The following is a 12,390-nucleotide window of genomic DNA, read 5'->3' on the forward strand; positions in this document are numbered from 1 at the left end:
ATAAATGTGGTAAGAGCTGCGTTGTGAGATTAAAATATTCTCTAAAACTTGTGAAAGATGAAAAACATTTCAAATATATCTAAAATATTTTTCATTTGTATCTGAAAATCATTTCATCAACAAAAATCTGACAATGGTGATATTGAAAAATATTTTTATTGAGACTACCACTTTCCACATCTCTGTGAATATAATTTTACCACGAAAGATTATTTTACTTTTAAATTAATTTAATATCACCTACAACTTATTATCTAATTTATAATTAATGTCATACCAAACCTTGGAGACAAAATTGGATTAATGTATGCATTTGTTATTTCTATTTTGATTTAGTGTCTTGTGGTTTGTCCTAAATATATAAGAAATATGCTCAAGGTTTAATAGTTCTCAGGCCAATTCTAACCATATAATCTGTATGAAATTGTTGTATTCATGTAAGAGCATCCAAAGTTAGCAGTATGTTTAACACAGATTGAAATTTATAAAAATCAGGTATAACCTCATGTGATATAAAAGCAATAACTCCTACTGGGTTAACACACACTTCATACTGAATCACTTTATTAGTCCTGGATTGTCTGTTTTACAAATTTTTTCAATTTCATTTTTTGATATTGCGTACTTTGGCAATACCATACACAACTATATGCATAGAACATATAATTGAACTACGCAGTTTAAATCACTTTAATAAAAATAGCAAAAAACCTATATTTAAACAGATTATAGGAATGCAGGTTTTAGTTTACTGTATATTAATAATGGAATCTTGTCAAGCTCCTTGTCATTTCAAATTTCAGTTTTCAAGGCTGTATACTATTTAATTGGCATATGCTGTTTGACTACACTAGACTTCTGTTGCAGTTTGCTTTTTGATCATTAATGAAGTTCTGATATGTAAATAAGACATTTCTGATATGCAAATTTGTGTTAATATTGCTAAATCATTTGCAAATAAATAATATTTTTTAGTTGGAGCTGTTAGTTAGTGCCGAGGCCTCTCATTTAGACCAAATTAAAATACCTGTCTGGTTACTTTGTGTGGAGGGAATGCACTTTCTCTCCCTGTCGGTATGTTTTTCTCTGAGCACTCAGGTTTTTCTGCCTTTAGTATGATACTGTTGGGACAGTAGCCAGTGCCCTGAGCACTGAAATATAAATTAGACAGTTAAAGTAAATGGACAATAGAATTTACAGAATGTCCATTGATTAAAATAGAGTTGATTACTTGATTTTGCTTTTGAATGTATTGTCGTTTGCTCTAGAGTTGCTTTGAAATACAATATTAAAAAAATAATTGAAGAGATCATTGTTATCTAGTATAGTATAGTATAGTATAGTATAGTATAGTATAGTATAGTATAGTATAACTGCCTACCAATGGAATTTAGATTCAGTGTTCCTAAAGACCTTTATGTAGATTAAATGTGTAAAATTAATACTTAATACAGTTTATTGAATGGAATACAGAATTGCTCAAACAACAGTATTTTACGATGAGAAACTGGTTTACTGTCTTTTGGATTTAAATCAGTATGTTTATACCACTGTAATACTGCCATATTCCTGTTTTGTAAAATCACTCATTTTCTAACCGATTGAGTCCTGATTAGGGTTTCAAGGATCTGCTGGAGCCTATCCCAGATAAGATAGTGTGCAAGGCAGGAACAAACCTTGGACAGGGAGCCAGTTCATCACAAGACAAATACACAAACCCCCAGCCACCCCAACCACACACTAGGGCCAATTTAGTATCACCAATTCACTTAGCCTGCATGTCTTTGGACCCATGCAGACACAGAGAGGACATGCAAACTCCATGTGGGGAGGACCCGGGACATGAACCCTGGTCTACTTACTACGAGTCAGCAGTGCTACCACTGCACCACCATCTCTTCTGAGTTATACATTTAACCAGATTATTACCAAGGAGAGTGGTAGTGAATTACAGGTACCCAGGGATGCAAAAATATTTTAAAATGGCTAAAATGCTGACTTATAAATGACTTAAAATGCTAAACAATAACGTGAAAGTCATTAATGACAATAATAAACATTTGCTAACAGTTTAAGAAAATTTTAAGTGATTACCATTTTATTTTTTTTTCTTTCTGGCATATTCATGGTTTAATTATTTTCATTTTACTGGCATATATTTGTACAGAGTATCAAAAGAGTTTAATCTAATGTTTGTAAATAGTGCCCTCTGCAGGATTTACTTTGAATTGCCTTATGCTTTGTGATACTGCAGAAGGCCAGAAAAAGAAGAACCTGTATATTTCTTGTTTACATAGCTAAGAGGATTAATAAGCTATACATCCTGACAAATAATAATAATTGTCTATATGAAATTAAGTTTTTTTCTATTTTAACATCTTTTATTTATTCATGCTTTATTTTTATTGAAACACCACTTACCGAAAAGTAAAACTATTTCCAAATATGTTGAAATTTTTAATCACAACAGATTATTGCACATTTTAATTTGCTATGATTTATGACAGTTATGGCATGAAAACTTGGCCTAATGCCTAAGGAGATGAGCTTGAAGCTGCAAAAAAGCAGGTCAACATCCAGTATCTAGTAGTCACCTAAGCACATACACTGCTGTGTTCTAAATTATCAGAACATAAAATATTTTGGGTACTGTCCAAATAGAAATTCACAAGAAGTATAATACAGCGTATCTTATTGTAAACAGCAAAGCTAACAGCATTTGAAAACAAATGGGTGTAATTACAAAGTAACAAACTGTTCAGAGTAATATTTAATTTAACTATGTGATGACATGCATATGCCTCATATTTTTTTTGTTCTGTAATATTTTGACAGTGCCCTTCTTGAAGGGTCAAGGAATAACCCCAGTAGTAATTAAATGCAAATACCTATAATTAAGAAGTATTTTTTATCTGAGCAAAAACATTGTGTAGTAACTCCAGCTATAGTAAAAATCCATAGAAATGGTGCATTTGCAAATTCATCACCCCCTTCTATTCATTTTGTCTTTCTCATATGATAGGAGATTGTCCCTTCACACCTTGCTACCTCACCAATTATCACTGAAGGGGCTGCCTTAATGGAAGCTCAAATGATGAACATTTCTCTCAAACCCTCCAACTCCAGTGCTGCTTTTTACACTGCTAACTTAGGAATTGACTGCGGAGTAATCAGCAGTTCAGCTAAAAAGAGAAGAAAAAAGCGGCGCAAGTCAAAGATGGACACTTTGAAAAGAGAGGATAATGGAGAATACTCTGAAGGTGAAGACATGTTCCCTCTTGAAATGAGCTCTGATGACACAGAGCTAACAGATACCTTAAGGTTGGTTTTAGATTATCACTACATATATTTTGTGTACATATTAAATAACACCATATTTGAAACTAATATTTGGGATACAAAGTATTAATGCTTTATTCTGCACATTTTACGTACATGTTTACATTCAGTATTGTTTATAAGTTCAACTTTATTTTTGTGTTGTTCCAGGTCTTCTATACAAGGCACTGATAATGAAGTAAAAGCAAATAGAAATGTTGAATTTATTGGCAGGATGAGTAATAGTTATTGTGATGCAGAATTGTTACCATTTCAGAGGTAAGCTCAACAGAACATTCATTCATTGAATCAGATTTCTTATTTAAATAAACATTTGAAAAATGCTCTTTTTTGTATCTAAATATTTGCTGGGGAGGAAATATGTGTAGAATAAAACATTTTAAATGCCAATGAATATGTTTTTTTTCATTTAAAATCAGACTATATAAATTTTTTAACACAACTACTAAATATCCATTGTATTTTTCTTTTCTATATTCATCAACATTTTGATTCTTTCAAGCGTTCATTTTGAGTTTACAGGACAGTATTGTTGTATTAGATTAGCTTCCATGACTAAGTTAAAAAATCTAATCTGATATGCGTAGTTCATCCATATAAGGTTGTATGGATGTTAGTACACATGATAACACTATGAACTTTGAATTGATTTACAGTACTAGGTATTTTTACCTTTGTCATATTTTCACCAACCCTTGAAATTGTTGTTTCTTGTCTAAAGATATCTGTGGACTAAAGAAATGTGTTTTTTTCAGTCCACTTACTTTTTTTGAGTTGGATTTTACTTTTTACCATAGATAGATTCAGTTAATAGAGCACAAAATCACCATCCACATTGTTCAAAACTGTAAACCTATGTAAAGTTGTTCATATCCAAAATAACAAAGTGTTTTATTTTCAGTATTTATTATTTGTAAATATTCTTTTCATCTCCAGTTGATGCAATTTTGTGTCTAAAATTGTTTGAATGCTGTTGGTTTCCTCTAAAGGAACTTTCATGATGTTGTAGAAGGTGTGGTTTCACTATAATTTCGGTGTTTATATATTGTATGTAAACAAAGCAACATTGGATTATGAGTAGGTTAATTATTCTGTGCTAGGCAGAACCATTGTGTCTGAAGAAAGATTTGGATGCAAAAATAATACAATCACCACAACTGTATGAGGTCTGAAATATTTATACGAAGCTGCCCTTTACAACTCAACCCACATTGTAATTGACATTGTATTGCTTGAAACTATCAATGGTGAATAAAGAAAAACAAGGAGGATGTGCAGAGCTGTAGTAACTACAGGGGGATAAAATTGATGAGCCACAGCATGAAGTTATGGGAAAGGGTAGTGGAAGCTAGATTAAGAAGGGAGGTGATGATTAATGAGCAGCAGTATGGTTTCATGCCAGGAAAGAGCATCACAGATGCGATCTTTTCTCTGAGGATGTTGATGGAGAAGTATAGAGAAGCCCAGAAGGAGTTGCATTGCATCTTTCTGGACCTGGAGAAAGCATATGACAGGGTGCCTCGACAGGAGTTGGGGTATTGTACAAGGATGTTGGGAGTGGCAGAGAAGTACAGTATGTAAGAGTTGTACAGGATATGTATGAAGGAAGTGTAACAGTGGTGAGGTCTGTGATAGGAGTGGAGGAGGGATTACATCAGGGATTGGCTCTGAGCTCTTTCTTATTTGCAATGGTCATGGACAGGTTGACAAACGAGATTAGACAGGAGCCCTCATGGGTTATGATGTTTGCTGATTACATTGTGATCTGTAGCAAGAGTAGGAAGCAGGTTGAGGAGACCCTGGAGAGGTGGAGATATGCTCTAGAAAGCAGAAGAATGAAGGTCAGTAGGATCAAGACAGAATACATGTGTATAAATGAGAGGGAGGACAGTGGGATGGTGAAGATGCAGGGAGTAGAGCTGGCAAAGGTGGATGAGTTTAAATACTTGGGATCAACAGTACAGAGTAATGGGGATTGTGGAAGAGGGGTGAAAAAGAGAGTGCAGGCAGGGTGGAATGGGTGGAGAAGAGTGTCAGGAGTAATTTGTGACAGACAGGTACCAGCAAGAGTGAAAGGCAAGGTCTACAGGATGGCAATGAGACCAGCTGTGTTATATAGGTTGGAGATGGTGGCACTGACCAAAAAACAGGAGACAGTGCTGGCGGTGGCATAGTTAAAGATGCTAAGATTTGCATTGGGTGTGATGAGGATGGACAGGATTTGGAACAAGTACATTACAGGGTCAGGTCTAAGTCAGAGAGGCAAGATTACGTTGGTTTGGAAATGTGCAGAGGAGAGATGCTGGGTATATTGGGAAAAGGATGTTAAGGATAGAGCTGCCAGGCAAGAGGAAACAAGGAAGGCCTAAGAGAAAGTTTATGGATGTGGTGAGAGAGGTCACGCAGGTGATGGGTGTAACAGAGCAAGATGCAGAGGAGAGGAATGTAACGAAAAAGATCCGCTGTGGCAACCCGTGATGGGTGCAGCCGAAAGAACAAGAAGTTGATGCTGTTTTACTATAGGTGTGCTCAAGAACTAAAATGTAGTTAATCCACATAAAAATTAAGCACCTGTTTTGCAAACTGATTTTACTGGGTACTAAATGTTAGATGTTATGGGAAACATGTGGTAAGAATTAAAGAAACGTATACAGTATTTCGTTTTGTTTTGGTATGTATTTGACAGTCCTCTTACGGTAATTTCATATTAAGAATATTTTTTTTATTTTGAAAAAGATAAACAAACATAATGATAAACATTGATAAACCATGCATGCATTTCCTATTTGTTTGACATGTATGTGAATATGATTTATTGAATATGATTCATTCTAAGGCACTTCTAGATACACACCAACCCTAAATGCATTTCTTCATTGATTAAGCCATGATTTTGAGAATATTTGTTTTAGTTTAAATGTTCTAGCTTTGTGTAATTTTGACACCATCAAAGAAAGAAACCATTAATGCATAGGCTGCAAATCCATAAAAATGCACGTTCTTACATACACACACATATTTCACACACTCTGGGCCAAATTATAGCAGGCATGTTATGTAAAAACATTCTGTAATAGTATAGGAGTGAAAGATTTCCCCAGAGCAACCTATAATAGCACGAAAACACAGAACATTCAAATACAGTTCACGTCAGCAAGCTTCGGATCAGGTCTCAAGCACTTGAATATTACAGGAAGCAAAACTTTCCAAATTCATGAAGTAGTAATTTCTGCTTCCATGTCATCATAACTTCTGAAACAACACCATGTGTGCTTTCTGAGGGCTGCTAATAATTACTTCAAAACTACTAAGTAAATCTCCTCTTCCATGTGAGCCAAACATTAATATATATTTTTTAGTGTAATTTGTAGTGTTAAATATATTATTAACCATTATACCTTTTGTGGGTTTATAATGCTAAATTGTACTTTTAACAGTGTCCAATTATTTACAAGTATTGACTATCATTATAAATACCTTGGTAAATGTAAAACACCTGATGGTAGAGTGGAAACTTCTCTTGAACATATACATTTATAAAAACTACCTGTGTAATGTTGAAATATAAGTGAGGTAATCTTTTAAAGGCTCAGTTTTGACCAATACACTCTGGATTTCTGTTTTTGGAAAATGTTCAGAAATTAACTAGCAAATTCAAATTGAGCTGGAATTATTTTTTTTATTTTAATAAGAGCATGTAAGAGGTTATAAAAACCCTGGTAAGTAAGTGTTTGTGAAATACCTATACTGTACATAAAGTAAAATATCAAATAAAACAATTATTACCAAAAGCCTTATCTTTGATATTGAGAATGATTTATGAAAAAAAAAGAAATTACACAACATGTAGCACACTTGTAATTTATATTCTTACAGAATAACAAAATACGTGCACATCATCAATAGCATTTGTTATAGAGACTCATATTTGTTTAAGTAATAGCGAAAAAACCTTAACAGCAGACATTCTGTGCTCTGATTTATTATAAATTGGTTTATGTTTGGTTTTTTTTATTTTCTGCCGTTTTACAGTAAGTTGGCTAAGTCATATTATAATCATATAAAAAATACAGTAAATTGTATGGTTCTGTTTAATTAGTAGATGTTGCCTTTCAAGCAGCTAATCCTACAACAATAGATCATTTTTTTGTTCTTGAAGTATTTGTGTACATACAGTAACTCTTGTATTCTTATTTCTTCTCTTGACTGTCACTTAATCACACAATGAAGATTTGAAACCAAGTGTTTTAACATACAACTTTTGTGTTTTTTATGTGCTGTATTATAGCAGTAAGGACATAGATGGCAAAGGCACTTCCCATTTTATTTCGGTTCTTGGCAATGAAGGATTGTCTGTTTCTTGCCCACAAGAATCTTCATTCTTTAAGTCGTCAAACAGGTATACTATTTACATTATATGTGCAATGACCAACATCGAACCTAAAGTCATATTTTGTATTACAGGCTATCTACTAAATACTGGGTATCATGATATACTAAATATTTGGGTTTAGACATACAGTTCAATTTAGAAGTCAAAAATGTTTGTTGTTAAATGACTGTTTGTGCTAAGAAAGAACAAAATATATCGATTTAATAATTAATGAAAACATTTTTATTGTGAGCATAATGATCCTTTTCGTACTTTTCCATATTATAATTGGAAATCAGTCATTATTCAAGCCTCTATATCCTAACACAGGGTCACGGGGTGTCTGCTGGAACCACTCCCAGCCAGCACAGGTCGCAAAGCAGGAACAAGTCCCAGGGTAGGGCGCCAGAACACCGCAGATATTATAATTATTATTCTGATAATAAAGAATTGTATTAAAAGATGATTTTAAGAATACTGTGTTTTGACATTATCAATATGTTCATTTTAAATGCATTATATTTTTATTAAGAATAAATGAGTCATTGGTAGTGTAATCTGGAAATACTCTAACATGTGGCACATCTTTTAATTGTATTAATACCTGTCTTACTTTTTGAGCTTACAAGTGTCATCTAAATATCTGCTCTTATTATGTTTGTTACAACTCATTACTTTAGTGAGGTTTGTTTTACCACTATAATAAAATATTTATGTCACACTACATACCTTCTTTCACATATTTTGTTTTAGTACTTCTGGTTTTGAGACAAACAATTGTTATGCTTTTGCATTGTCTTTATGCCCAATATCTATATCATATAAAAACATTGTAACACCAGAGCTGTGCTGCATTTAGTTAGATAATGTCCCAGAATTACGTACTCTATGACTATTTTTAAACTTGCCTTGTAATGGCAATTGAGCTTGGGTATTTTTTTTATTTTTGATGTTTTTTAAAGATTGGATGTCTCATAATTTTTTTTCTAAATGCCCAAATGATTGAATAGAAGTCTGTACTGTTACATCATCTACATTTTCTTACATGTTTGTTTAAATTTGGATAATAACTTTGCCATTCAATATCTCTTCAAGAGTATGAACATAAGTAAAATATGTTTAACAAGGAAATGCTAACAGATTTGAATATAATGTTCTCGTTGTAAAGTTTTTTTAAAAATCTTTGCGTATATTTTTTTGTCTGTTTATATTTTCAGTTGTGGTGCATCCCGTCCCTCAACTCCAAAAAGTGACTCTGAGCTTGTTACTAAATCTGCAGAAAAACTAAATCAAGACATACCCAATATGCAGTGGGCCTGGGGGGAACTTCCACAAGAGGAAAAGGTAACTAATCTCACACTTTCATTTTCTGTTGGGAGTGATTGTTTCTTGCAAAATACATTTGGGTTTTGTTAATTTATGTAAGAATTTGACACGTACAGATTGTTACTATAGCTAAAAAAGCATGACTTTTTTGTAGTCATTAAATTCTTTTTTTACAATCAGTATCAATCTCTTTTTTTTGTTTTTGAAAATAAATCATTTCACAAAATTATGTGGTAGGTAATATTTACAGCCACTTTGGCAAAACTATACAAAACCGAGTCCCTTTGTAAGGCTTGTGACTTTCTGTGCCTAAAGATGTGATTTTTAGAAATAAAATATTCCAGGTCAATGTGCAGAAAAATGCAAAATCACCTCTTGTAGAGGAAAATCTTCTTGTGCAATTATGTTCAAAATCTACAATTTTATAAATTTTGCAACTGTGCGAAGTTACATTTGGATTGAGTGATTCATTTTATTTGACCTACCCCACATGCTAGTGTTCCAAAAAAATTAAACATAATAAGCGCATAGTGTTTGCAAAATACCCTTTACATATTATTACATGTTATTAAAAGATACACAATATACAAATTAAATACATAAATGAAAACTGCTACACATACATGCTGAAAAAGGTATACCCAGCAAGAATCAGGTGCTTTACCCATGATGGTCCCTTATGGAGCAACCAGTAGCTTTTCAAAATGGGGTGAGAGGAGCAAGAAAAAAAGAAACAATTGTCCCAGAACAGAACAGCTATTCCAAAAATCAAGAACACAAGGTAGGGCGTTCAACTAGTCTTTTCATATTCTGCAATACGTTATTACTGTAGCTATAAAGTCCTCTAATTAGCCAGCTCAATTGGGTTGCCTTTATTTGAGGAGTGTATTATTTAACATCTGCTAATATTTTGTTAGTTTAAATAAGAGCTTGCCACTATTGTGACTGTGAGTTGATAAAATTTGGTTGTGTGTCCCTCACAGTTCAGAAGAAACATTGAAATACTAGAATGAGGTATATTAAATTAGGCTGGCAATCACAATTGTCAGAAGTGTATGGAACTCAATTTGTACCAGAATGAGATACATGAAAAGGCAATTATGAAATACATAATTACATAAAAAGAGCATATATATATATATATATATATATATATATATATATATATATATATATATATATATATATATATATATATAAATAAACCATTACATTTTGAAAAATCACAACAGGGTATAAAAGAGATTGATTGATTGATTGATAGGTGACAAAAACAGCTTAATAGAGGCCTTTTTAATAAATAATAGGCACTTTTGAAATGTGTCCCTCTGAAAAGATCAACTATCAAATGCAAACAGCCATAACAATAAGGTAATTATTAAATAAAACCTGCAAAAGTCAAATGAAGAATTACATTATTTAAACTGAACAAAATGCAATTGTGGCATTTCTGATAGCTAGTATTAGTGTTTAGTATTATCAAATATTGCATTCTATTTTATAGTTACTGAATTTAACAAGATTTTATTAATGTAGTTCATTTGCAAACAAAACAATTTTGCTTTGAAATGAACACTAATTTAATACTGTTTTAAAAATTAGAATGAGAGACAAAGCTGTTCTATTAATAATAATGTCAGGTTTCAAAAATGGTATCTTGTATCTGTGTTTATTTCAACCTTTCAACAAGAAATTCTTAGGCCAGGGAGATATACAGTATAACATCTACTGAAAATAAACAAAATAGTAAGCTAATTAAAAAAATCCATCTTTTTGGAAAAATGACCCACCACACCTGGGAGGCTGGCTACTCCCCTGCATGCACAACATGATCTTGAAAATGTGGATAACGGCTCTAATGAATCAGAGAACTATAGGCCAGTGTATTATCGAGGGATGAGTGAGACTTACCAGGTTTGTTACTGGGTTGGTCTGCTCTCGTAACTTAAGATTAACACACACAAATACTGCATACACATAATGATCCTATTCACGCAACTACAATATGTATGAATGATGTCTAACTGCCAGTCACTCTGTAGTATTTCATATAGGACCTCCCCACCCCACACAAACAGCTTCTACAATATTCACAAATTTCTGTAATATTTGACATAGGATACCATCCATATACGCACATAAAAGTGATGCCAAAGTACTCCACATAAGTGGTCAGTATCACAAGCATAAACAAACATAATGTGTGTACCTGAGACACATGAAGACTTGTACATCTTTTGGTCATATGCAACATACCAACTAAAGATTTCTTACTTCTACCGCACTTGCTCTTCCTCTTTAGGTGGGGCCTCTCAACCATGATGAACCATTCAGCAATGAGCAAAAAGCAGTCTTCCCTGCACCAGAATGTATCTTATTACATCAATCACTGTAGATATAAAGACAGAATATACAAATATGAAAGCAACGTGGTATTTTTTAAAGTATAATAGTACCAACAAAAGAAAGTACAGTATAATAGAAAATAAAAATGATAACAAAGTTTGGATATATTTAGTCGTGGAAGACATTTACTGAAAATCAGCAATATCAAGCTATCAATTGAGCAATCAATGTGATCCAATGATCCAACATTCAGATGAGATGGTCACTCTTTCTCTCTTTATGATGTGTCTTGGTCTCTGACACCCCTTCATATGTCATTTCTCTCCATTCCTTCAGACAGGCCATTGTTTATGTTGAAATCCCAAGTGAGGCTCCACACCATCTGACATTAAACACATGTGATCGGCTAACTATCCTTGTGATTGATGACTCTGCTCAAAAGCTTTGATCTTTTGAGTATCCTTAATGCTTTCAGTTTCTTTTTAATATTACATTATAACCAAAAGTGTTAAATTACTGGTATAGTACAGGAATAATGTATAACAGGGGATGTTTTCAATGTAATTGGCCCCTGTAGTTAAATTGCCTTAAGGGTCCTGTAAATGTCTTTGTAAATTAGTTCCTTTATAGTTTATCCTGGTTCATTTGAGCAAAATAAAACTTAATTTAAAAAATTGGTAGTTTAAAAAAAATCCAGATTTTATTCTCCATCAGTTTCATACTTACAGAATAAAGCTTAATTATCATTAAATTACTCTTAGAAAAAAAGAAATACATGAAAGTTAACTCCTAACTGAAAAAAGTGAAGTTTAGAAACATGTCTTGGATGTTGAGCCTTCACCAGGGTTTGATTAGATATAGTATTATGATGCTTGCTTTCTTTTATGGATTGTTATGGTATTATATCAAAAAATGTACAATTTTGTACATTTCTTGATATAATAGGCATGTTGTGTTACTTGTTCAGGGTGACCCAGTAAGCCCAAGTCAGTGACAGAAATAGCAGC

At 32.9% G+C, this 12,390-nt stretch overlaps 1 protein-coding gene across 2 annotated transcripts in view; it reads left to right on the plus strand.

The window, feature by feature from the left end:
* The window catches only part of lpin1a (lipin 1a), a 93,940-nt gene that overhangs the window by 47,495 nt on the left and 34,055 nt on the right, over positions 1-12,390 (plus strand). For both annotated transcript variants that reach the window (XM_039748924.1, XM_039748925.1), the window contains exons 4-7: positions 3,023-3,321; positions 3,490-3,597; positions 7,628-7,738; positions 8,929-9,055. In XM_039748924.1, coding sequence (XP_039604858.1) covers positions 3,023-3,321; positions 3,490-3,597; positions 7,628-7,738; positions 8,929-9,055 — 645 coding nt within the window. The remainder of the gene's footprint in view (positions 1-3,022; positions 3,322-3,489; positions 3,598-7,627; positions 7,739-8,928; positions 9,056-12,390) is intronic.

The sequence above is a fragment of the Polypterus senegalus genome, chromosome 3 (genome assembly GCF_016835505.1).
Source record: "Polypterus senegalus isolate Bchr_013 chromosome 3, ASM1683550v1, whole genome shotgun sequence".
NCBI lineage: Eukaryota > Metazoa > Chordata > Cladistia > Polypteriformes > Polypteridae > Polypterus > Polypterus senegalus.